Here is a 24,681-nt window from a genome sequence, read left to right as displayed (position 1 = left end):
GTGCGTGTGTGCGTGTGTGTGTCTGTCTGTCTGTCAGAAAGAGAGCAAGTGCGACTTCTGGATGTTTAATAGCAATTTTAAATGTTGAATTGAATAAATCCTTAATTTGAGAAAAACACTGAGAAAATGAATATGATCAAAAACCATATCTAACAATCAAAAGTTGAAAAGAGAAAATGAAAACAAATATTTTCATTAAGGAATTGTCTTTTCCTGATCTGTCTTCAAAGAATTCTGAACCTCAGAATGGAATATTTACCAGTTTATTATTCTCAAGATTTTGATAGAGTAAGTTACTTAGAACCACTTCATATTTTCTATCATATTTCTACCATAATGTGACCTTCACCCTCTAACATTTTAACAAACCTTTGTTCTTCCTTTAGAACCAAACCTTATACCAAAAGGCCAACTCTTCATACATTTCATGAACAGTCTTAACACGGTTAATTTATGTTTTCTCATAAAGTTTGACATAATCTAAATAAATAAATTCAAGAAAACATTGAGAAAACGTAACCTTGCTAAACATTGGTTGTGTGTTCTTAACATTAGAGAGAGTCAGTGAGAGTCAACATGAAAGGAAGCAATCAAGAACTGGTGAAGTTGATTCTAAACGTTTCTCATCTGTGCTTCATTAATGACCTCACCCCTGTGTGTGTGTGTGTGTATTTGTATGATCAGTGATTTATGCTACTAAGCAGATAAAATCTGTGTTAGTAGGTTACAGTCTCAGCAAAGGCCAACCACAAGAGACCTGCTTGAAGTGCATGTGTGTGTTTCGCAGTTTGTGTGTGTGTGTGTGTGTGTATGTGTGTGTCTCGGTGTGTGCGTGTGCAAAAATGATGCCTCTGTACTTGCGTGCACGCCCATCATGTATAACTGGGTGTTGTTGTGTCAAAGGAAGCGTGAGAACCGGGTCAGTCTCCTGAGAAGAGGTGCAACGTTGAGTCGAGGAAGCAGAGAATAAACGAGGGCAGGAGAGATGAGAAACACGAAGAAGAAAGAGGTGAAGAAATGCTGATGTTGAGAGATCACTGACTCTAAGCTAATTAGAGGGCTAGAACCAAACTTTAGCATTTTACTTTTTAGTGTTGCAGCCAATTAGGACTCATTGCAAAGTGGAGCAGAGGTTAAGGAAAGTGGTGTCGTCTCTACGGCAGTTATTTGGGTCTTGGGACACTTTGGTTTGTGTGTTTTCTTGTGTGCGAGTTCATTAGAAGCTCGTGTTCACGGCTCCATTAAGTGAAGACGATCTTTGATCCTTCATGCTTTGTCCTCTAATGTGTACGAGCAGTAAAAAAGCTCTGACACACGGAAAGAGTAAGTTGCAGCCCTGAGCTGTATGTGAGACGCTAAGTGGGTGGTGAAAGAAGAGAGATGGAAGAAAGGAGGAAAAGTCCAAAAGAAAGTTTGTTGTCAGGCACATAACAAGGCAGGCCATATTAGCATTGTTAGCAAAGAAACATCATTCACATCTCAGACAATCTACTCTAACAGTATGAGGTGAAAGACATTTTAATTTTTAAATGAAATGAACACCAACAACCCAACAAATCATTTGTTATTTAGCCTTTATTAAATAATAATAATAACATTAAAAAAGAAATTCTTCTGTACAAAGTCTACAAACAACAGTTCGAGTTTTCTGGCCAGTGCCGTAGTTATGTCTTAATGTAGAGTGTGTGTGTGTGTATGTGTGTGTGTATGAGAATCCATCGAGACAGAAGAGGTAATACTAAGTTTAAATCGAGAGAGCTAGAGAGAGAGAGAGAGAGAGAGAGAGAGAGAGAGAGAGAGAGAGAGAGAGAGAGGTGTGCATGTGTGCAGTGTTTTTTATGTGCAGATGATTGTGTGTCTCACAATGTATTCACCGATCTGACTTTACTGTTAAAAAAGAGAGACGTGCGAGAGAGAACTAGTGAGAGAGAGAGAGATAGAGACATAATAAGAGAGCTCCAAGGCACTTGGAAAAAAGTCCAATGAAAACACAGTTAGATGGACGTGAAAACTTTCCGTCTCTCTCTCTCTCTCTCTCCCCTGTTTCCCTCCCTCTATCTCTCCTCTGACCACCTTTCAACTTCCTCTCAATATCTCAATAGATAGACCTCCTGGTTGTATCCATACATTCCCTTGAAAGAGGAAAGATGAGAGAAAGACAAAAGAGTCGGGGTTCCAGGCAAAGATAAAACAAGTGTGACATGTTTTCCTATTGCTTATCTTTGTTGCGATGTTTTGTGTTGCCATAAGGGCTCATGATGCAAATGTCTCCCATTAATTCAACTAGCCACAGATAGTTTGGCATAAATTCTCTACAGGTCAGGACGGGTGGCCCGATGCACAAAGCAATCACGTATAATGCCAGTTTTCACTTTAAATCAGTCGGCCATATCGACTTCTCTTTTTTAATTAGAAACATGATCTTTCGAGAACTTTACAAATAAGTTTTAGTTGACTAAGCACGACCATACAAGTCTGCTTCATCTGCAAAAATTTAACATTGCAAGGAAACGTATGACCATATTTTACTCTCAATATTTCCTTAGGTCCTCTCTCCTCAGCAGGCAACTGTATAAACGGGGGTATTTTTGATGAAACAAATAATGAATCTTTACCTGGATGTAAACATTTCCTTTCTCTCTCTCTCTTTCTTTCTGACGGTCTTTATTTCTGTGTGTGTGTGTGTGTGTTTGTGTGTGATTCTCCTGCTGTTCATCAGTCTCTCCAGCAGCACTGGCCCTCCTCAATGGCTGTCCTCCGATACAGCGTATACTGTAGTTAGCTTAAGGCTCAATTGTGTGTCCAAGAAAGTCAGCGGTACAATTTATTCTCCTCCTTTAGTCACTGTTTCCTTCCTTCCTTCCTTCCTTCCTTCCTTCCATTTTTGGGCGTCCTTCATTCACGGGGCGACATTAAGAGAGGTGGATAAAAGGCAGGGTGATTGATCAGTCCGTTTTCCACCCGGCCTCTTTCTAACACTTGTTCAGACCCCTGTGCACATACACAGCTCTTTGGCAATCCATAGGTTGCAGTTAAACAATCACTGACATTTTGTTCGCACAGTGTCTGTCCATCATTTGGGCATCATACAGTCTGGAAAGCAAAAAATATAGATATATACCAAAGACAAACTCTAGAATACTGACTCTAAAGCACGACTCCATAACAGCATGTTAGATTTAGATAAACCTCTAATTCACTGTCCTCCTTCTTGTTTGACCTTTTCTCTATCTTAAAGACTCATAATCTGTCATGGAAAATGTGCCAAAATAGAAAAAGGACCGAAGTAACAGTTAAGACCATGGAGTCCAACACAACGATAAAGAAAGTCTAAAAATGACATAAGAGCTCTACAGGGCGGCTACGAACTTAAGCTGACTTTTTCCTTTAACCTTTTTTCTCCCAAAACAAACACAAGTCTAAAACAAAACAGTCACCATTACTCTTCTATGCCACTGGTTTCACGAAGCGCAGGCCGAGGGCAGACGATGGAGCGAGCGTGTCCCGCACGGCCGGCTAATAGGACGGTTTGAAACTCACAGAACTCATATATATATATATATATATAGAAAAACTTCTGGGAAACCAAAATGAAAACCAAAATGAAAATGTCCTTTTTCATCCTCGTTTCCTTCTTCACCTTTTAGAAATCTAGATTCATTAGAGTTGTGTGTTTTGATATCTTTTTATACTTCTTTAGGAGGGGATGGGGTGGGGGGGGGGGGGGTAGGCATTCACTTGATATGTGTTGATTTCAGTCAAAAGTACCCATGTTAAACGGTCCACTGCTGCTGAAGTCTTTGCCAACGTTTTTTTGATTGAGTCTTTAATTGGACACATTCAGAAGCTCAGAATTTGAGTTGCCCTCCAGCCGAGGGTACAAATCATCAAGAAGAGCTCCACCAATATTTTCACCCTTGACCCTGTTGTCATCTGTCGTTCAAATGTCCAGATTGTCACGGGTGCTCTGGTCCTTCTCCGTTCGCAGCTTGCGGGTTATATTCATTCATAATCATTTATTCATTCCTTCATTCATTCACAGGCTTTTTAGAATCGAGCAGGCTCTCTCCTGCAGGCGTAGGAGATATGGTGCTGTAAGTAGAGGAGGACTGGGGTCAGATGTTCCCCTGGTTGAGGCCTCATAGTGTGTAGGGGAAATCGAGATCACAAGTTCCCCCCTGGCACACGAGGAGGTGGGGGAATGTTACCCCTTTAGACATCAGAGAGCGGAGGTAACAGGATAGTGGACTCTGGGGATTGAAATAGCAGGTAGTGCTTCTTTTTTGTGTTTTCTTAGTCCAAACCGCGAACTAAACAGGGATCATGGAACACGTCCTTCTCCTGTCTATCTCCAGAGTTCTCCTCCCTCTCTTCAGGCCTCTGAGCAGCACCTCTGCTGGTTTATCTTGACTTTATGCTTGATGCCGTCGTACAGCTCGAAGTTGTAGTTCTCCAGCGTGGTGGAGGAGCGCGAGGAGAGCCCGCTGTAGGAGCACGTGCAGTAGAGGAGCAGCCCGGCACACACCGCCCCCAGCAGGACGCCCAGGGAGCTCATCACGATGATGGTGAGGAGGATGGGGTCCAGCGTGTACAGCCAGGCGTTGTCCTTATCCATCTCCGACACCAGGGTGACGGAGGGGTGGTCCATGTCAGAGGAGGAGGGGGTGGAAAAGGAGGATGGCCACCCTGGGAAGAGGTATTCTGGAGAGAGAAAACAGGAAACTTTAGGAAACACGTTTATACATGAGAAAAGCTCATTAAAGCTCCTGTAAAGTTGGATGACACCACAGGAGCAGGATGGAGGCATTTAAAGTTTTTTTTACCTCAGTAACTTTAACTGTATTTGATTACAAAATGTTGTGTGGACACTCCTCTATCTATGAGTAGATAATGAGTGAATTGTCGTTTTTAGGTGAACAATCCCTTTAAGTGAGTACGTGTTTGTTTTCTTGCTCTTATTTAATATTTCAAACATAATAAGAAGAATTTGGTCTTATTTCAAAAGTCACATTGTTTCCCTCTCAGTTGTATTAGAGGGAAAATGTGTGTGACATGGCGGCTGTGTTCAGGAACAGTTAACTCTGTGACTACTCCTGACTTCATTAAATTTGAAAGGCCTAATCAAATTAATTACTGCAAAGGTCCTCGCTGGTGTGTGTTATGAGTGTGCATCTACTCAGTGTAAGCAGTTGTGTTAATCCACTTAATGAATGTATTCACATGAACAAAGCAATCAACAATTAAGTAGTGCATTCCAGACTGCTTTATGGAAGACACACACACACACACACACACACACACACAACCACACACTAACACGCAGGAAAGCAGTAAACAGACGGTTAACAGTCTTGTTTAGTGAGGTAAAGGCTGAGTACTTTTCTTGTACCTGTCAGGGGGTGGGGAGAAACAAGGGATAGTAACACACGCTTGCGGGCACACACACACACACTCACACACACACACACACACACACACACACACACACACACACACACACACACACACACACACACACACACACACACACACACACACACACACACACACACACACACACACACACACACACACACACACACACACACACACACACACACACACACACGTTTACAACAGATACACCCCCACACCCAGGAAGTACACTGTGATTGTTACAGACAGATGTTTTTCTAGGTGCCCAGGAGGAAGCTGTCTGTCTCACTTTGTCTGCCAGGGAACATGAAAGAGGAGGAGAGGAGGCACACACTATCATGCCCACACGCACACACACACACACACACACACACACACAGACAGACCCACACTTTTGAATGCTCTCTAACACACTCTTCACCCCTCTCTGCTCACAGACACACACACACACAACAGAGATTGTCACTGTTGCCAAAGGCCTTTTCCCTGCAAAATCACAAGTGAAATGAAGCGCCATAGGCATGCCTCAGCTTAAAGAGCAATTTTCACTGCACTCGGGGTGAGACTTGTACAACAGCCAGTATAGCTTCAGGCGGGGAGGAGTCTAGAGGAGAGGAGAGGAGAGAAGAAGAAGAGGAGAGAAGAAGAGGAGAGGAGAGGAGGAGCTCACCGCCATTGATTGGGTGCTTGCCGTTGTAAACAGGATCTTTTCCGAAATCCATGGGCCTGGGGTCTGGTGAAAAGACAGACAGAGAGCAACAGGATTAATCTCAACCATCCAGTCAAGCCGGAGCTTTTCCAGAGTCCACGCGTCGCGATAGCATCTCTCCATCTCTTCTGTTGTCAGCACACAGGCTACATTTGTAGATGGAAATCAAACTATACAAACGGCTCAAAGAGCGACTGATCTGGTTGAAAAGAGCTTTCGAAAAGAGATCAGGCCAAAAGATTTCCTATAAGCCATTTGGTTCTCTGCTCAGTCTATCAAGGGGAAATAACCAAACATTTCAGCCACACTACACCTGCATAAAGCCGGCAGGTTTCATTATGTGATAAGCATCAACACTCTTTTTTTTATTTGCTTAGAAATGAAAAGAGTCAAGAGAATGAGCTGCAAGAGGGAAGGAGAGAGAATAGCTGCGTTTGTATAGAGCTTTTCACCACTTTAAGTGCTTTACACACACATTCAAACGGCACTGCTCTATCACACACACACACACACTCAAACACAGATGGTATATATTGGGCAATTTCGGGGGGTTCAACACATGGACCGGAGGAATCAGCAATCCGATTAGTGGACAACCCACTCCACCTCCTGCGCCACAGAGAAAAGCAAGACCACACAGAAAACAGGTTTCATAGAAAAATATCGCCTTTATTACCTTCACATTCACCCCCCACACAACACATTTTCTTTTTTATTCCAAGTCAATGGAATTCAAACAAGAAATCACCTCTTAATATCTCTGAGGCAGGCCACGGTGCAAGGCTTTGAAGGGTTGCGAGGCTCAATTCTGCTTCAATTCAGTTTTATTCAAGGAAATTGCTATTACAGTCCCCAGAAAAAAAATTAAATAAAAAAGAACCGAGCAATATCTGGGCAGCTGGTAACCATTTATCGCAGGGGCAACCCAAAACACATTATAAAGTGAGACCATATTCAAAAGATAAGAGGTGAGAAACTAATTTGGTAGATATGAAAGAAAGATACAGGGACTCATTTCCTCGGTGCGGTGGGGTCATTTTTCTATGAGACAATTTTAACATCACCACATTATTCCACGTGTATAAAGAGCCTTCACAGACTTCCAGTACTCTTCAGACTGTAAATAATACAACAGATTAATACCTTCAAATGACACCTGCTGCGTGTGAAATAAAAAATATTTGCACATTGATTAAAAATGAGGTAATTTCCTTGAAATCAATGAAGATGATTTCATAGGATCAACAAAACAAACTGACCATTTTTTTTATTTAATAAAAAAAGCAGCAACTGCGGTGTTTTCAATAAGTGGTTGTTGCCAATTTTCCTTTTTTTGAATTATTTTTTTATTTTATTGTGTGTGTATGAATTCCTCCATTGATAGAGTTTCTCTCAACTTGTTTTTTTCTTTTACTTTAAGTGCATAGTAGTGTAATCCAGCGCAAGTCAAAAAAGACAATCATTAAGTCGAGGCGTCTCCTTCACACAGGCAGAGAAAATGCACAAGATTAAACGTAACAGTGACGAGGCTGAAGCCCGGGATGAAGCTTGAGCAGATAAACACTCAACTCAGGTTCTTATTTAGTTTGAAGCTAAAATAGAGTTTGAATGAAATCAGACTCAAGTTCATCCCTCGCCGAGGCCACATTTCAGAATGATCAGTCTTTTCTTGCTTTTAACACATTTATAACAAGAAATAATCATTCTGATTAATTCAAAAAAACCTTCATTGTAAGAACAAGAAATCAAAGAAAAAACAGCAAAACAGTTCATTCAATTGATTTAAAAAAATGACATCATCAAGGTAGATTTCCCCCCAAAATTCAGTACGGAGTTATAAGATCTGTGATTTCACAGCAACAAAACTGAGGAAAACGAGAAGTGAGAGACGAGAACAAACACATCCATTCATCTGTACGGATTATCTATATTATTGAAGGTTGCCAGGGGCTGAGAGGCGGGGTTCAGGCTGGACAGGTCACAGGACGCGACATGCAGAGACAAACAACCATTCACCCCCACATTCACACATACAGACAATTTAAAATTTGGCCGGGATTCGAACCCAGCGCACTTCTGTACCAACTGTACCAACGTGGACGATCAAAAGGACAGACGGACAGACAGACAGGCATATCAAAGCATGCAATAGGAGAACTCCAGAGCGGCCTGCAGATCACGACCATGTTCTTAAACCAAGTTGACCGTGTGCATGAATTGATCTTGTCATGTTGTTTAGTGAGAAAAAAAACTGTTATTCTGAATTTACGGTTCAGGCAGATTCTCCTGTAACTGATTAAAAACCTGCTGCACTATATAAAGCTGATTCCTCGAGTCTTACAGTATAGAGGTCATATACTAAACATGTAAAACTTGAGGGCATCAAATCTGTCCTCTATACAGTCCCACTGCAGACCCTCTAAATTCTCCTTATACACAGTCAACAGAAAATCACTGTAGGTCCCGACTAAACATTCAATCACAGGCGGAGAGGTAGCAGAAAGAAGCAGCGTTTTAAAACAGAAAGTGAGAAAGAGAGATGCTCGACCACTTTCTAATGATCCCGACTTGAAGCCCTCAGGCGAGGATCCTGAGAGGAATCATCATGTGGATCTGAGAGGAGATTAAAACTCCCCGTAGCCCCATTTTATCTCCACTCTCCAATTAGTAAAGAGGAGAGTATAAAAAGGGGGCTCTTTTATTCGGGCAAAGACACGGACGGCTCTTTGGCACCATATGCAGCGCCAGTCGGGGCCCAAGGACCTGTTAGTGCTTTCACTCGTAATATTTCTCAAGGAAACAGGAGGAGGAGGAGGAGGAAGGAGAAAAAGGAGCGATGGCCTGTGGGCTAGAAATGCTTACTGCAGGGTTTTATGAACGCAATCAGCTCCATTAACTAATTAGAAATATTAAAAGGCTTCAAAGTAGTCTATGATGGGGAAGGGAGAGAGAAGGGAGGGAAGGCTTGATTTAAAAGTGCCGCATGAGGAGATGCCAGCACATTTTCCAATTCTTGCAAAAAGTTTGATAGAAAGAGAGAGAGAGAGAGAGAGAGAAAGAGAGGGTGGATGGAAAAGAAAAAATGCACGGGCAGCACAACATAAATACTGTCATATATCATTCGTGTATTTGAATTTTCAGACCCACATTGATTGGGTTACAGCAGAGGGCTGCTGGAATGAGTCACATAATGTGTAAATCATAAGCAAGTCGATTGAAATGGAAGAGAGAGGGTGCCAGGGAGGAGGGGAAATGGAGATGCAAGCACAAAAAGAAGTAAAGTGCCTGTTGACTAAAGTACAAAAGAGAGTATTGAATGAGACACAATATAATAAAGTATGTGAATGTGGAGAATCTGTACAGTGTGCAAAGCATTAGAAATCTAGATTCTCTGCTTACACAGGTTTAGGTTACTTAGACGTGTGTGTGTGTGTGTGTGTTTGTGTGTGTGGAAAATAAGTGTGCAGTGCATGTTATGTGTGTCTCCATTACCAAGTCTGTTCTGCCAAAAGACCTCTTTCATCTGCTTTTGTGTTTGAAACAACCTGCCCTCCTCCTTCCATTCTCTCCCTCCATCAATCCCAAACCTCACAACCTGCCTCCCTGTTTGTCTTCCCAGTAAAAGGGAAAAAAAATCTATCTTTAGAAAGTATGCAGAGAGCATTTCTTTTACTCCTTCTTTCATCTCACTCCATCTCTGGACGCATTGTTTGGAGGGAAAAGGGGGCTTGCTTAATGGGCCCTTTTTCCTCCCAGGGATTTAGCTCTCTCCTTTTCTCTCTCGTGTGTTTTTTACTATGGAGATTTGCGACGGAGGGTATGAGAAGAATAGAAACAATGGCTTTGGATTGAACAATATGAAAAGCCAAAAAAATAAGGCTGTGGGATTTGGGCATCAACAAAAATGATAGTGGCATAAACACAGGATGGTGATTTTAGAAGTCAGGAAAATAAGAACCAAACAGACTATTTCACAGGCGTGGATCGGAATAAAAGTTTCAGGTCATCTCAATCCAAAACAAAGGGATATAAATATTAGTTTTCTTTTACATATTGATTTGCTTTGTGGCCCTCTATGGATTCAACACAATGCTTTAGATGACAAAGCAAAATGGCTTCAACTGGAGGATCTGACCCCCGAACGAAAAAGTCCAAAAAACTGTTAAGATCATCTCAGTGAGCACAATCTACAAAACTGTAGCCTTACAACAATTGTCAGTAAGTATAAAAATAAACATAGTTGAACTATTACACATCAAAAAATACACGTAGACCTACTGTTATTGAGATAAGAAAGAAAAGCAGTGGTGTTCAACTCACACACACTGGTACAATACTCAATGACGTAAGAATCAAGTCAACCAATCAACCTTCAATAAATGAACATTAAGAAGAAAAGTGCTAATGTTAATCTCAACATTGCAAAAATCATGTGTTAAACAACGTGACAGAAGTGCATCAGGTTACACTGGAGTGAAATCTTTCAATGGCTCATGCCAACATATAAACATCTGAAGGACACGGGATTCAAAATAATTAAAACACATCAGAAAAGTTGTGAGTTGTCTGACAATGTAACCAGGTCGTATTTAACAGACTGTGGTGAATAAAGTGATCGATAATAGAACCGAGCTGTGAACGAGTTATTTCCTGAAAAAAATCCATAAGTAAGATTCTCTTTTGTCACAGCATGTTTGGTCTCACCTGTTGAATAGAAGCAAAACTGGCAATTTGGTAACCAGTTCTTTTTTTTTTGCGTTACCAGACCAATTTGCTTAATAGTATGGATCTGTCAGAATAACACTCAAGATGTTATGAATGAGCACAACAATAAAATATTTTGCTCACGTGCAGAGACAAGGAAAACCACAACAGAGTTAAAGAACCCAAAAAAAAACATATAGAAAACAAACTCGTGCCTTCAGATACTCAACATCATCCATCATTGTGTTATTGTTCGTCCAACGTATGCAGGACATACTAAGATGTTTGATTTGATAATTTACAGACATTTTCTTAATCTCCCCCTGAGGCAGGACCTCGTTCTGGAGGTAAATCGTTTTTAAAGCACGTTTACAAAAAGAAAAGGCATATCAGGATGTAATGACAAACACACTCAAGATGACACATGGGACTTGGGGAGTATTGAGGTGTACCGTATGTGTGTGTGTGTTGCATGTTTTGATGCAGTGTGTCTCATTCTATCTTTCTCTTTGCGTTAACGCAGGCCTACTCCTCGCTCGCACACCAAAGAAGCCACACGCACGCACGCACGCACGCACACACACACACACGCTGGATGTGTGCAGCTGTCTATCAGTCACAGCTGGACAGACGCCACTAATTCTCCCTTTCCCTCTCCCTTTTCTCCCCTTAATCTGTGTCACTCGCAGTCCCTCAAAGGGCCAGCGAACAAATAAACTGCAGCTTCATTCAGTCCCAAAGAAATAGCCTTCTCTTTTGATGCAGCGCACACGTCTCCTCTCTCTCTCTCTCTCCCTGTACCTGTGTGTAAATCCCTTCACTGTCAGACGAGGTATTTGGAGGCAGGCAAGTGTCCGAGCTGCAGACCCGAGCAGTGCAGAGGAGGAGAAATAAGCTGTTAGGGATTTGACACTGAACACTGCGTCTTGTCCACAGTCTGTGTGTGTCAGTCTGAGTGTGACTGTGTTGTTCTGCTCATATTCCAGCTCATTTTTCAGGTTGTGGTGCAGCTGAAGAAGCAAAAAGAAATGTTGCGCTGTGTTGTTCATCAGAGTCAGTTCCTCCATTCTCCCCAATGAGCCATACGCACAAAGTTCAGCACCAGAAGTTGCACTTTTCTTATTCTACCAGTTCCAGCCAAAGAGGAAGTTCAGCAACATCCTGGTCCGTCTGTCAGAACCAGTCATACGCAACAGGAACTAGTGTCTCCTCAGTGAAGCTTCACGTCAACGAAGAGCCGCCATTTACTGAATACTGCTGCAGGTCGTTCGTTTCAAGGAGGGTTCACGACCTTTCATCACTTTGTTTGAGGAAAGCGCTCCGATAAATCTGAATCATTCCCACTGTCCAGTCGTCTCAACACTGGGAACCATAGCTGTCGTCCTTCTCCAGTCGGATGGTGAGCATGGGGTCCAGACCCGGCCCGGGGCCCGGGTACAGGTGGCTTTGGTCGGGGCTGTGGATCAGATTATAGCTGAGGTTTTGGTTCTGGTAGCAGTTTTGTTGAGCTTGCTGATTCGAATGTTGGCCGCTCTGGTACATCACAGAATGGTGATGACCGCTGCTGCTGGTCTTCTTGGTTGCCCGGTGGTACCGGTGGCAGCACAGAATCACCACCACGGTCACAGTGACCAGCAGCAGGACGGCGCCGACTCCCGCCAGCACATAGTACCAGTAGACGGGGACGGGCTGCGCCACCACTGAGTCTACTGTGGGCTCCATCCCAGACATGGCACCCCCTGGAGGGCAGGAGGACACATTACTGGTTGGCTCGGTGGACGAGCGAGGCAGGCATGCAGACCACAGCAGAGCTGTCGACTGTCTAACTGTCACTAAACCCCCCCCCTCGGGCAGCTGTTGTCACATCATGACCAGAACTAGGCACAGCGGGTCTGTCAAGCTCAGATTTCTGCACATGGTAAATTGTGTGTGGGTCTGTAGTGAGACTGATACTGAACATTTTAAGAGTGTGGAGGATATAGTTTAATATTTTTGCCTTCGTAAACAAAGAAACATGTAAGAAATGCACTAAAGCAAACTGTGTATGTACCTGTTTGATGGTAACAGTTAGCATGTTTGTCTAACAAGCTGAGCACCTATACAGTAGTAAGCAGTGTATATATATATATATTTCTAAAGAATTATATTTAAAACCTATTGTTGCTGGCTAACATTTACCTAATTAAAAGATCTGCCTTCAAATCTGTCTAAAATTAGGGACACACTTAAAATAAGAATAGTTTGGTAAATCTGACTTCGTTATTAAAATATAATGATGTGCGAGAATTGAAAAGCTTGACAGACTTAGCAACAGTAACTACGGTGCAATCACTTACTGGAGCAGTGAAATAAAATTATCTCCTTTCTCATATCAGAGTCATAGACTAAACTAACATGTTGTATCAACAGTAAGCAAAAAAAACTGCTTCCAGATTTACGTTACTGTCTTTAAACATATTCTACAGCACTTTTCTACTAACAGTATTCTTGATTGATGCAAATGTCACAAGCATTAGCTGCACACCGACACGCAAAGGCTCATGCCATGCGTCCACATTCGACCAGAGAAATGCAAAAGCCTTGATTATGCAGTGACTGGCTGATTCCAACAAAAGGGGAGAGAGTGTTAAGTGGTTGTATTCAGCGGGACGCAGCTACATCTTATCAGGGCCAGATCGCATTGAAAAGACTCGAGTGGCGAGGAGAAAGAGATGGAGAGAGAGAGAAAGAGAAGAGGGAAAATTACAGGGGTAGAGAAAGGGATAAGAGAGGTGGCATTATTGCAAGAAAGACTCGAGTGAAACAGAGAGTGCTGGTGGAAAGAGGGAGAGGAGAGGGCGGGTAGAAGGGGGAGTGGAGGGAGAGAGCTAATCCTGCCATGATATCTTTAATCCTGCATTAAAGGGTTTGTCTGAAACTTCAATACTCTGTCAACTCACTGTGAAAGAAACCCAATGAGAGACAGGTTGCGGAAGACGCGGAGAAAGAAGGGAGGGAATGAAGCGAAGGATGTGAGGAAGAAAGAAAGAGGAAAAGGAGACTGAGAGAGAGGAGAAGAATAATGAAAGAACAGAGGATGGAGAGGTGCAGGGAAAAAGATACAGACCTCAAAGAAAAGCAGGGAGCTTAATTTTGTCGGGTTTTCTTTTTTTAAAGTAAAGATGTTCTCTTTCAGGGTTTAAAATGAGCTTTGATTGTAAAGCTGCACTCAGAGTACAGAGAGACTTCCAGTGGATTAACACAGACGATTTTCAGGGCTGTAGAAAGCACTTTGCTTTTCTGGAGAGGAAAGGAGGGAAGTGGAGGAAGACTTGTGAAGACCGCCATTCCTAAAATGAGATCTAAAAAACAAAGTGCGGCTTTCAAGAAAGTCTGACTTTTTGAATCACTGAATTAGCCTAATATTTATTTTTCCCATTCTAGGTCTCTCACATCAAAAATCTGTTTTTATTTTAACAAAGAATAAAAGTGTGAGTTTTCTCTACAGATAAATTGATTGCAAATGTACCTTTTTCCGTGTGTGTGTGTTAACAATCTTTCCGCAGCCACCTTATTTCCGTCAGACGCAAATACATACGTAGTTGCCATGGATACAAAAACCCAACAGGTTCATGTTATGTCAAAGTGAGGACTCGTACCATTAAATTAATGATCCAGTTATGAAAAAAATATCAAAGCTTCACAGTCAAATGACCTGAAGTATGACGATGATACGAAAACTTTCCTTTCATAAACAAAACCTCCCGTCCAGACTTATTGAATTGAACAAAACCAAGTGCTGCTCTGAGTGTCTTTCATCCATTTACACAATAGGAACACATCAACACACACACAGACACACACACACACAAATACACTTTCAAACAATTTTAAGCACACCTTTAGCAAACTTTATATACCACACCTTACAAAAAGTCAAAAACTGAGCTTCCATTTCAACCTTAAACAATCAATAAATGTAATTGACATGGGCACAAAGGACAAAATAAAAGATATTCCAAAACAAAAAATCAACGGAAAATTTAAAAAAACTTAGGTTCACAACTCTTAAGCACTATCCTGTTTTGTGAAATAGAGATAAATAGAGAAAGGAAAGGGGAATAGGAAAAAGTAAAGAGACAGAGAAGAGAAGCTCCTTATATGGTGACAGAGAGGGAGAGTTTACACCACATGCTGACAACAACTCAGATGAAGTAAGTGTCCTGCTCTCTACTCTGAGACGCTCATGACGATTCCTTTTATTTAACTGAGGAGCAGATACTACGACCTGGTTTACTCTGAGCTATTAGACCCCGACCTCACAGGTTTCTCCTTCATCACGACATGTGATGACGTGACCTACGTCGCCTTATGTTGAAATTAAACTAGTTTGAGTCGTTTGCTGTTGGTCTCTGCAGACGGTAGGCAAAACACACAATACAAGATCCAACTGTATAGAACCAAGCCCAGCATGCAGGGACTCATGCTAGAACAATGCAAAGGACTCATTCCATCAAGTTGCAGTGTTGTCACTGTAGTTTTCTTCTTGTTTTTAAGTACACACCCTAACTGCCTAATCATATCAAGATTTCATTTGTAAATGATGATTAAAAGAGTAGAATAAATGTAGTTGTAGCTGTTTGTAGTATTTAGGATTGAAGGATAACGTGTAACAAGGGAACTCAGGGCCGGTGCAGTGCTGCGAGCTGAGCTTAGCAACAGGCAGGAAGCACAGACATTGAGAAGAAACAAGTGGAACAGGAAGTGGAACTTACTGTTTATTCCAGGAGTTAAGGCGGGGAAAGGCTCTGGAAAACAGAAGGAAAAAGGAGGAGTGTTATTGATGATGGCTACTAACTGGTAGATATGATCAAGGGATGAATTATCAGCTGGAACTGCAAAGGTAGTTTATGTTTGGAGAAGGATTGTAAAGGGCACATAAGCCGATATAGAACCATTATGACAGACCTCTACTAAACCACGAGGATCAGATCTGAGCACCAGGCCTTAGTAGAGTATTTGTAATATAAAATACAGTGTCAAATATATAATCACTGGGATTTGCTCAATCTCGGTCTACTGTGACACGATTCTATAATTAAAACGTTTATTTGTAACGAGTGCAAACAGAAGCACATTGGAATACAGATGATTTTCAAAATTGCAGCACAGTGCACTTTTTTTCCAAAGGTTAGTCGAGAGTGTCGATAAAGATTTGTCATGTTCTGGGATGTTGAGTCTGATCGTGCATAAATCTTCCCGGGTGACAGTTATTGGGAAGACAAAAGAGGAGGCTGGCAGGTTTTGAAGAGAGGCAGAGGAGTGTTGTTCATGAATCTCTCTCTCTCTCTCATTCTGTCTGTTACTTCTCATCTTCTCTTCCTCTTCACTTTCAGCCTTGTCACTGGGTCTTCCTTTCTTTCCTGTGATGACTCTCTGTCTTATTGTCTCTCTGTCGTCACCTCAGGTAACTTGAGGACGGGGGGCAGATGAAGAGAGGTAGACAGATCAGAAAGTAAAGATGGAGTTAAGTTGAAGGGGTCGTGGGAGCAGGAACTGAAATGTGCCGGAGGATGCAACATCTATTATGAAGTGCGAGGAGATTAAAAAAAAGAGATTAAAAAAGAGAGAGGATGGCAGCACAAGAAATAAAAGTTTCATTGAGTCAGTTGAGAAAAATATGGAGTTGGTGGCGAGAACTCCAACACACAGTGTCAGCTGTCAATCACAACGTTTGACCGGTCGGCATAATTAACGTGATAAGAAACTACCTAAATTGATATTAACCATCTTTAAGAAGAATTGATTTTTGCTCCATGTCCCTTCCACTAACTATACTGCAGCCAGCGTTTATGCTACATATGAAACAGAATCGCCAGTGGTTTCTTCCTCTTTGGTCAGCTTGTATCTGTGTGTGTGTGAGTGCAACAGAGAGAGAGAGAGAGAGAGAGAGAGAGAGAGAGAGAGAGAGAGAGAGAGAGAGAGAGAGAGAGAGAGAGAGAGAGAGAGAGAGAGAGAGAGAGAGAGAGAGAGAGAGAGAGAGAGAGAGAGAGAGAGAGAGAGAGAGAGAGAGAGAGAGAGAGAGAGAGAGAGAGAGAGAGAGTCTGTCAAGCAACTAATCACAGAACGACACCTTTTTTCCCTCTGCTCGATCATCCAGAGAGGACTGAGCGGTAAGTGAGAGAGAATGAGAGAGAGACACGGAGACAACACGCAGGGAACCAAGTAACTGCAGGGTGGGTGGGGGGGTTAGTGTCGGGGAAAACAGGCTGAAGGAGATAGAGAGACGCAGATATAATGAAAGATAGATTAGAATCCATGCCCGAAGGCCGTTTGTGGCCTACTTTCTTTTTTAATATATTTTTTCTTCTTTTTTTTTTAGTGTGTAAACGAGAGGCAGTTTCCCCCCCACCACCACAACCCCTTCTCTCTCTCTCATCCGGTCTCTGGTGAAAACAGGGCATAAATAGCCTGGTGTTAAGGAGTGAGAGGATCAGAGAGGAGGAGGAGGGAGGGAGGAAGGGAGGGAGGGAGGGAGGAAGGGAGGGAGGGAGGGAGGGAGGGAGGGTAGGAGGGAGGGAGACTGGCTGACGTATCAATAAACAGTCGGACAGGTAAACAGGAGGATTGTGGGACTCACGTGTGCACTGCTCCAGCTCCATGCTGCTGCTCATGTGGATGTTGTCTATTCTGATGTGGCCTCGGGTCGAGTGGTCGAAGAAACCTTCAAACACCACCTGGACGAGAGAGGGAGAGACACATGGACAGATTAATTTAGCTTCTGAACAACATTTTAACATTTAAAATACATTTTTCACTACAGTCAATGTATGAAGACACTTACTTGATACTCTTTGGGGCTCTGGGGCAGGATGGTGCGGCCCTCCCTCCAGTGTGGCCCCTGGTCGCCCTTCAGCGCCCACAGCAGCGTCTCCTCCTGGTCGTTGTCCCTCAGCAGGACCCTCAGGCTCCCCTGCGCCTCCCCCTGGAGCTGGTAGTAGAAGAGGAGGCAGAGCGGCCCTCGCTCGGGGCCGACCTCCGGGCTCAGCAGCCGCGCTCGCTTGCGCTGGGTGTGGGCGCCGGCGTCCATGTGGAGGTAGTTCCCTGAAAAATCTGGAACAGAGAAAAAGACACAGAGAGGAAATGTCACTTTATTGCATTTCTACTGTGAGATCAGTGATATATTTCAATCGTATCAGTTGTAAGACATGAAGAAGTGGCCTTTTAATCTCTTTTAACACATTCCATATGTGAATATAAAGAATTTGGGAGCCAAAAATCTTGTCTGGACCCAAAACACCTACAGAAAGTATCACAATTTGTGTTTTCTGTGATGAAAAGTTCGACTCCTGTGATAAACAAGATGATGTAGTAAGGCTAGGCTCTTAATTAGCCCGATTCAGGCTCCGGTCAGAGACTAGTTTCCCAAGCAGCCCTTTAGGACCGCACTGCTACAATTGTGTTAATAATAACACATTTTTGGGGAGTTAAGCAGTCACTCTGTGTGGGTTAAGGACCCTTGAGTTGGTGCATCACACTGATTGATGCTGTTAGAACACGACCTGGGATATTTTGGACTCATTCATTTTAAGGGCATGTGTATTGCTCAGGGCCCATGGAAGTGTAGTGTTGAATATGGTGCGATTTGGACATGCGATAAGACACAGAGAGGAAGTGTCACTTTATTGCATTTCTATTGTAAGATCAGTGATATATTTCAATCTTATCAGTTGTAAGACGTGAAGAAGTGGCCTTTTAATCTCTTTAAACACATTCTTGTCAAATCTTGTCTTGATCCAAAACACCTACAGAAAGTATCACAATTTGTGTTTTGTGTGATGAAAAGTTTGACTCCTGTGATAAACAAGATGATGTAGTAAGGCAGGATGTGGTTCTTCGGACTTTCGGGCATTAGCACCATCGCTCTGTTGTTTGAGGCTTAACCACAAACACGACTGCCATTTCATCATGGCCGCTAATGGCTGTGGATACAAATGATCAGACCTTTACGCACACAAACATATAAGACCCTTAAGCCCAGAACCAGGCTGAATGTCTGACACCTCATTCTGTTGCTCTCCCTGTTTAGTCAGCACAGCCATCATTAGAAATATAGTTCCAGTGCTTGTGCAAGTATTGTGTATCTGTGTTTCTGTGTGTGTTTGTGTGCACAAGTCCTACCCTCACACTAAAGACTGGATAGGAAGATTGGACAGAGAGCAAAGGAGGTAAAGAGAAGTGAAAAAAGTGGGCGAACATAACTTAAAAGAGAAAGAGAGAGCGAGAGAGTTGAGGGAGAACGAAGGGCAGCACTATAATGCCCCCCCCCCCCCCCCCAAACGGGCCCATAATCATTAGCTTGCTGCTGTGTTTGGCTGTTTGTCTAGTTTGTCTATTACGGCCTGAGAGTAAAAGCTTCGCTGGAGCTGCAAATAGTCTTTTTATCGACGGACAGACACTGTGTGTGACACCTCATAAGGGGAGAGAGCAGAAAAAAAGAGGAAGGATGGAGGGAAGAGGAGAAGAGGAGTAGAGGCAAACGAGAAAAATAGCAAATATGGAGAAAGGGTAAAGACTGAAAACGGAAGAAAACAAAAAGATGCATAAATATCGAATAATCTATCTATCTATCTATCTATCTATCTATCTATCTATCTATCTATCTATCTATCTATCTATCTATCTATCTATCTATCTATCTATCTATCTATCTATCTATCTATCTATCTATCTATCTATCTATCTATCTTTCTATCCTCCCTGCGATTTTGCAGCGCATCATACTTAATGAATAATGGATTTGGGTTGAGGTAGCTCTGTTTCTTCACTGGGAGGCAAAGCAAACTGGGACCTAAATTACCGTTGCTCATTAAGTACAGTTAGAGAAAGTTGCAGTGTTTTTCTGTCTCTCCGCGTTTGATCTTGGCGAATGTACAAAGGGAGGGAATTAATTAACAACTCTCCATGGGAGGGAAAGGCAGGGATGTAGAATTGGCTCTGAGGGAGGGAGGGAAAGTGTGTGTACGTCTGTGTATGTGTGCGAGTGTGTGTGTGTGTGTGTTACAGTCTGTTTGCGTGAGTGTTAATTCGTTTGTAGGCATCTTTGTTTATGTTTATATCCGCATGAGTGTCTGGGTTTATCTGTCAGTCATTCTGTGTGAGTTCGCTTTGTGTGCATGTGCAAATTCACTTTTTTGTTGTTTGTATTCATGTGCACTTTCTTAATTTCTTTGTGTGCATTCTTCCCAATTTTGATTATAGCGGTAAACACTGTGTCTTTATGCAATCAACAAAGTCTTTGTTTGTCATGTGTCACACTGATTCCTGAAAGTCTTCATTCCTAACTTCTACACAAAAAAAGAAAACAGGAAGGGACCCGTAATATCAAAGATAAGCCACGTTGAACTGAGATACCTTTAAGTTGCATTCCTTTCAATTACATCTTAATAATGCGTCCATAAGATAAAAGCTGTAACATTTCTCCTGAGTACATTTTATAGAAAACCAATTCCTGTCTGAATGTTTAAGTTTACTGCTCAAGACTCTTTGTATCCTCAGTTCTGTGAGTGGTTGTGTTTAGGCTGCTATAAACACATTATATTGTATTGAATATATCTGTATGTTTGTCCTGTGATTGGCTAGTGACCTGTCCAGGATGCACCCCACCCCTTGACCAATGGCAGCTGGGATTGACTCAAAGAATAAGCAGAATAGATAATGGATGGATGCATAGATTTTTGCAGATATATACAGTATATAATGTCTATAGGAGACAGAGTTGGTCATTTATCAATTAATCTCCAGGCTACTGCTAGATATAAAAATACACTCACATGCATGTTGGCATGGTTACCAAATGACCATGGAGATCATGATATGCAGATGCTAAGTGTCACTTCCATCAATCAGAACACAGAAAGAGAAAACATTACATAAATTGCTTAAAATCAAATATTGACTGTGTTATTGTGTAGTGACAAATTTGGATTCACATCGAAAAGTTGACTTGAAAGTTCGGACAAAGAGACAAAGCTTTCTAAGAAGCTTCAACACGGTGAACGTCAGCATTCACAACCACAGTGTGGATACACGTTTACATGATTGAATGTTAACTTTTAAATGTTAAACTATTCCTAACAACAACTAGTAAGTAGACTAGACTGGAGTTTCCTTCCATGGAAATCTCCACAGGGTAAAGAATCTCAGTCCTGCCCTCCCTGAGATCAAAAGAATAACTTACGAGCTGTGTTTGGGTCTTATTTTCTCTTGTGGAAATAGGGGGCTTTCAGTAATGAGGGCTGGGGATTTGATTTGCATTTGGAGACAGCTGACAGGGTACCGCACTAATGTTGCTGTAGAACAAGACTTAACGTCATGTTGCTGTCTGACGCTCAGACAGGAAGTCAATTACACACACTCACACACGCACTTGCATATATGAATGTGTTTGCAGGCATGCACACGGCCACGCAAACACACACACATCACACACTCGGTGCAGCAGTGTGAAGTACGGCCTCGCCTTATATCACAGTTTATGAAGGAGCTGCTCAGTCAACCATAAACTGGAAGGCATCAGGAGATACAGAGAAACCCTTGGTGGAGGGCAAGGTCAAATGTGTCTGTGTGTGTGTGTGTGTGTTTAATACACGGACAGTTCCACCTTGAGGGATGTGCGTAGGTGTGTGTGTGTGTGTGTGTGTGTGTGTGTGTGTGTGTGTGTGTGTGTGTGTGTGTGTGTGTGTGTGTGTGTCGAGCCTCGGGGAGAGCTTAAGAGCTAAGGCAGCACTTCTGTCAAAGCCATCATCTGACATATCTGACCGCTCTGGGCTACGTGTGTGTGCCTTATGGGTGTGTAAGTTGAATACAGTAAGAGGGTGTGTGTGTGTGTGTGAGAGAGAGAGAGAGAGAGAGAGGGAGGGAGAGAGGGAGAGAGAGAGAGAGGGCATAGTGGAAAGGAAGGTGTGTGTAATGGATAAAACAGCCTTCCGCTGTCTTATTAAAGATGGACAGATGTGGAAAAGCAGCTCCCGAGGAAACGAGAGGTCAATGAGGAGGGAAAGAGGTGATCACGGTGATGGGGTGAGAGGATGGAGGAGGACAAGGACGTGAAAATACAGAAATAATTTACTAATGTGGGAAAGAAATGGGGATAAGAAAGATGGAATGTTAAACCCTGTTAAAGTACGAACTTTCTCAACAAGGAGAGATGAGAAGATGAGGACTGACAGCAGGGAGACGACTGTAGGGCATTAGAGGCAAACACAATGTGGGATAGAATAGAGGAAAAAGAAGAAAGAAAAGCAGCAAACAAGGGGAATGAAGTAAAGTGATCAAAGTACAGGAATGAAGAAACAACAGAAGTGAAGTGAAGAGGAGTAAAACTCCAAGAACAGACAAAAAGTTGTGAATAAAAACAAGAAAGAAGAAGAGGAGATCGGACAAGAGAAAAAGTAGGAAATAATAAAGTAACAAACTAGGTTAGGGGGAAGGGAAACTGTTAAAGCTAATATAAAAATTAAAAAAAAACTCCAATTAAGTCGCTGTGCACCCTGTGAGCAGATTAGAGTGAAATCCTTGCATCATAGTTGCTGTCAGTGGTTCCTCGCAGCACTGGGATCTGCTCGGCTCTTAATTAGCCCGATTCAGGCTCCGGTCAGAGACTAGTTTCCCAAGCAGCCCTTAAGGACCCCACTGCTACAGTTGTGTTAATAATAACACACTTTTTGGGGAGTTAAGCAGTCACTCTGTGTGGGTTAAGGACCCTTGAGTTGGTGCATCACACTGATTGAGGCTGATAGAACATGACCTGGGATATCTTGATTCATCTAATCTACATGTGTACTGCTCAGAGGCCATGGAAGTGCAGTGTATATATACACACATATATATTAATACTCCAATCAGTACTCACTGTCTGATCCCAGTGCCAGATCCTGCCGGGTCTCGTGTGTGTCGTGTCCTGTGGAGCTGCTGCTGGCTGTGTGCAGGGACCAGCTCACACCTGACTGGGGATCAGCCGACCAGCCGCACAAGCTCTGCTCAAAGTCACAGACGGCCGACAGCGAGGGAGTGGTGGCTGTGGGACGAGAAAACGACAAGCACAGATTGTGAATAAAGACATTTGATAGTTTAGGTGATTCGATTTGAAGTAACCTGTTTTAGTTTTTAGTCCTTTAGCACCTCAGCCAGCTAAAGTAACCAGTGATTATTAAAGATGCTGCTGTGTTTGTGAGGTTTCTCTGCAGCAGAATATGGTTTCTTGCTGGGAACTGGTGGTGTTGATAGTTGCTTGCTAAGATCTTCAGTCGTTGTTGGACTTACAAAACAAAAAGGCTATAAAATACCCTCTAAGCATGGAAAGTTCTCCAGGGCTCCTCAGAATGAGGTGAGCCAGCTGGTCAACATTCTAACTTCAGTATCAAAGAGGTGGTAGAAACAGAAGAAAAGCAAGCGTGAACATTGGTGCTGCTTTCCACTTTCCAAAGCTCCTCACAATAACAGGAATGAAATTTGAAACTAACATACAGCCCCTTTAAACTACTGTCCAGCAGTGAGGCTGCTTGTCTGACACTCACTGACCTATAGCTGTGAAATGATGTTCCCAGCGTGTGTGTGTGTGTGTGTGTGTGTGTGTGTGTGTGTGTGTGTGTGTGGGTGTGTGAGAAGGCAAACTCCTCTGACTGTGAGAGCTGATCTTCACTCAAACACAGACTCCTGTGGGACACTTGAATCCAACAGACTTCAAAGTCCAGAGGCCCCGAGGTGCACGATGACATCATGAGTTTGACCTCGAGAGTGTGAGAGTGTGTGTAAGTGTGGATGAGAAGAAAATGTATCCGCATGTGCACTTCCAAGAAATCTGTGTGTGTGTGTGGTCCAGGTATTACTCTTCAAAAGTCGTTTACATATTGACATTACAGTTTGTTCTTCCTCATGGGGACAAAGAACCAGTCATCATAACATAAATCATAACAGTTTAGGGTGAAGACATGTTTTAAGTTTAGGTTTTTAATGTGATGCCCTCTGAAATCATGGAGATATGAGTGAGAGTGTGTGTGTGTATCTGTGTGTGTGTGTGTGTGTGTGTGTGTGTGTGTGTGTGTGTGTGTGTGTGTGTGTGTGTGTGTGTGTGTGTGTGTGTGTGTGTGTGTGCGTGTATTTACCAGATCTCATTGCAGCAGTGGTCATCTCCACTCTGGGCACAGTGGGGGTCATTGTGTCAGGTACAGTGGTGGATTCTGTCGACAGAAGAGGTTGAATAAGGGTTAGAACACAATAGAATAGAATGAGATGACAAGGCAAGATGGAGCAGAGTCATCACATATCATTATCACTCTATATTTACTACAATTAGCATGAACTCATATTATTCCAACGCGGTCTAGTAAGCAGAGACAATACTGGAGTTAGACTAATCAGATCTAAACTCTGCTTTTCAAACTTTCACAGTTTGTTCTGTCGCCTGAATGTGGTAATATCTTAACGGAGCAGCTGTGACTTCTGAGCAAAGGGAGATTGAGATATTACACAGCTACTAATGATGTTTGTACAGACGCTGAATTAGAGCTGAAGTTTGTCACGAGCCAGACAGTGACAGAGTGAGCCGAGGCAGAGAGCTGGCACTCGGCTCAACACTGCGCCTCGCCACTCAGTTTATCCACTGCAGGTTGGCAGGCACACACACACAGACACACAGACACACAGACACACACACACACACACACACACTCAACGCTACGATGATAGATGCTGCACTCAAACTGACCTTGGTGCACAGCAGCAACCAGTGTATGATAGATAAATCAGAGGTATGCACACACACACACACACACACACACACACACACACACACACACACACACACACACACA

The 24,681-nt window shown here is 42.7% G+C and overlaps 1 protein-coding gene across 1 annotated transcript in view; it reads right to left on the bottom strand.

The window, feature by feature from the left end:
* Positions 1–3,553: 3,553 nt before the first annotated feature.
* LOC133021665 (neuropilin-2-like) overlaps positions 3,554–24,681 on the bottom strand; it is an 86,902-nt gene continuing 65,774 nt past the window's right edge. Inside the window, exons 12-18 of the mRNA XM_061088612.1 lie at positions 23,974–24,048; positions 22,722–22,886; positions 17,652–17,920; positions 17,448–17,544; positions 15,583–15,615; positions 6,086–6,148; positions 3,554–4,701 (exon numbers count right to left, since the gene is read on the bottom strand). Of these exons, the coding sequence (XP_060944595.1) occupies positions 4,373–4,701; positions 6,086–6,148; positions 15,583–15,615; positions 17,448–17,544; positions 17,652–17,920; positions 22,722–22,886; positions 23,974–24,048 (1,031 nt within the window). The 3' untranslated portion in view covers positions 3,554–4,372. The remainder of the gene's footprint in view (positions 4,702–6,085; positions 6,149–15,582; positions 15,616–17,447; positions 17,545–17,651; positions 17,921–22,721; positions 22,887–23,973; positions 24,049–24,681) is intronic.

Source organism: Limanda limanda, chromosome 16 (genome assembly GCF_963576545.1).
Source record: "Limanda limanda chromosome 16, fLimLim1.1, whole genome shotgun sequence".
NCBI lineage: Eukaryota > Metazoa > Chordata > Actinopteri > Pleuronectiformes > Pleuronectidae > Limanda > Limanda limanda.
The sequence above is the reverse complement of the archived record's forward strand: the minus strand, read 5'-3'. Positions and strand labels throughout refer to the sequence as shown.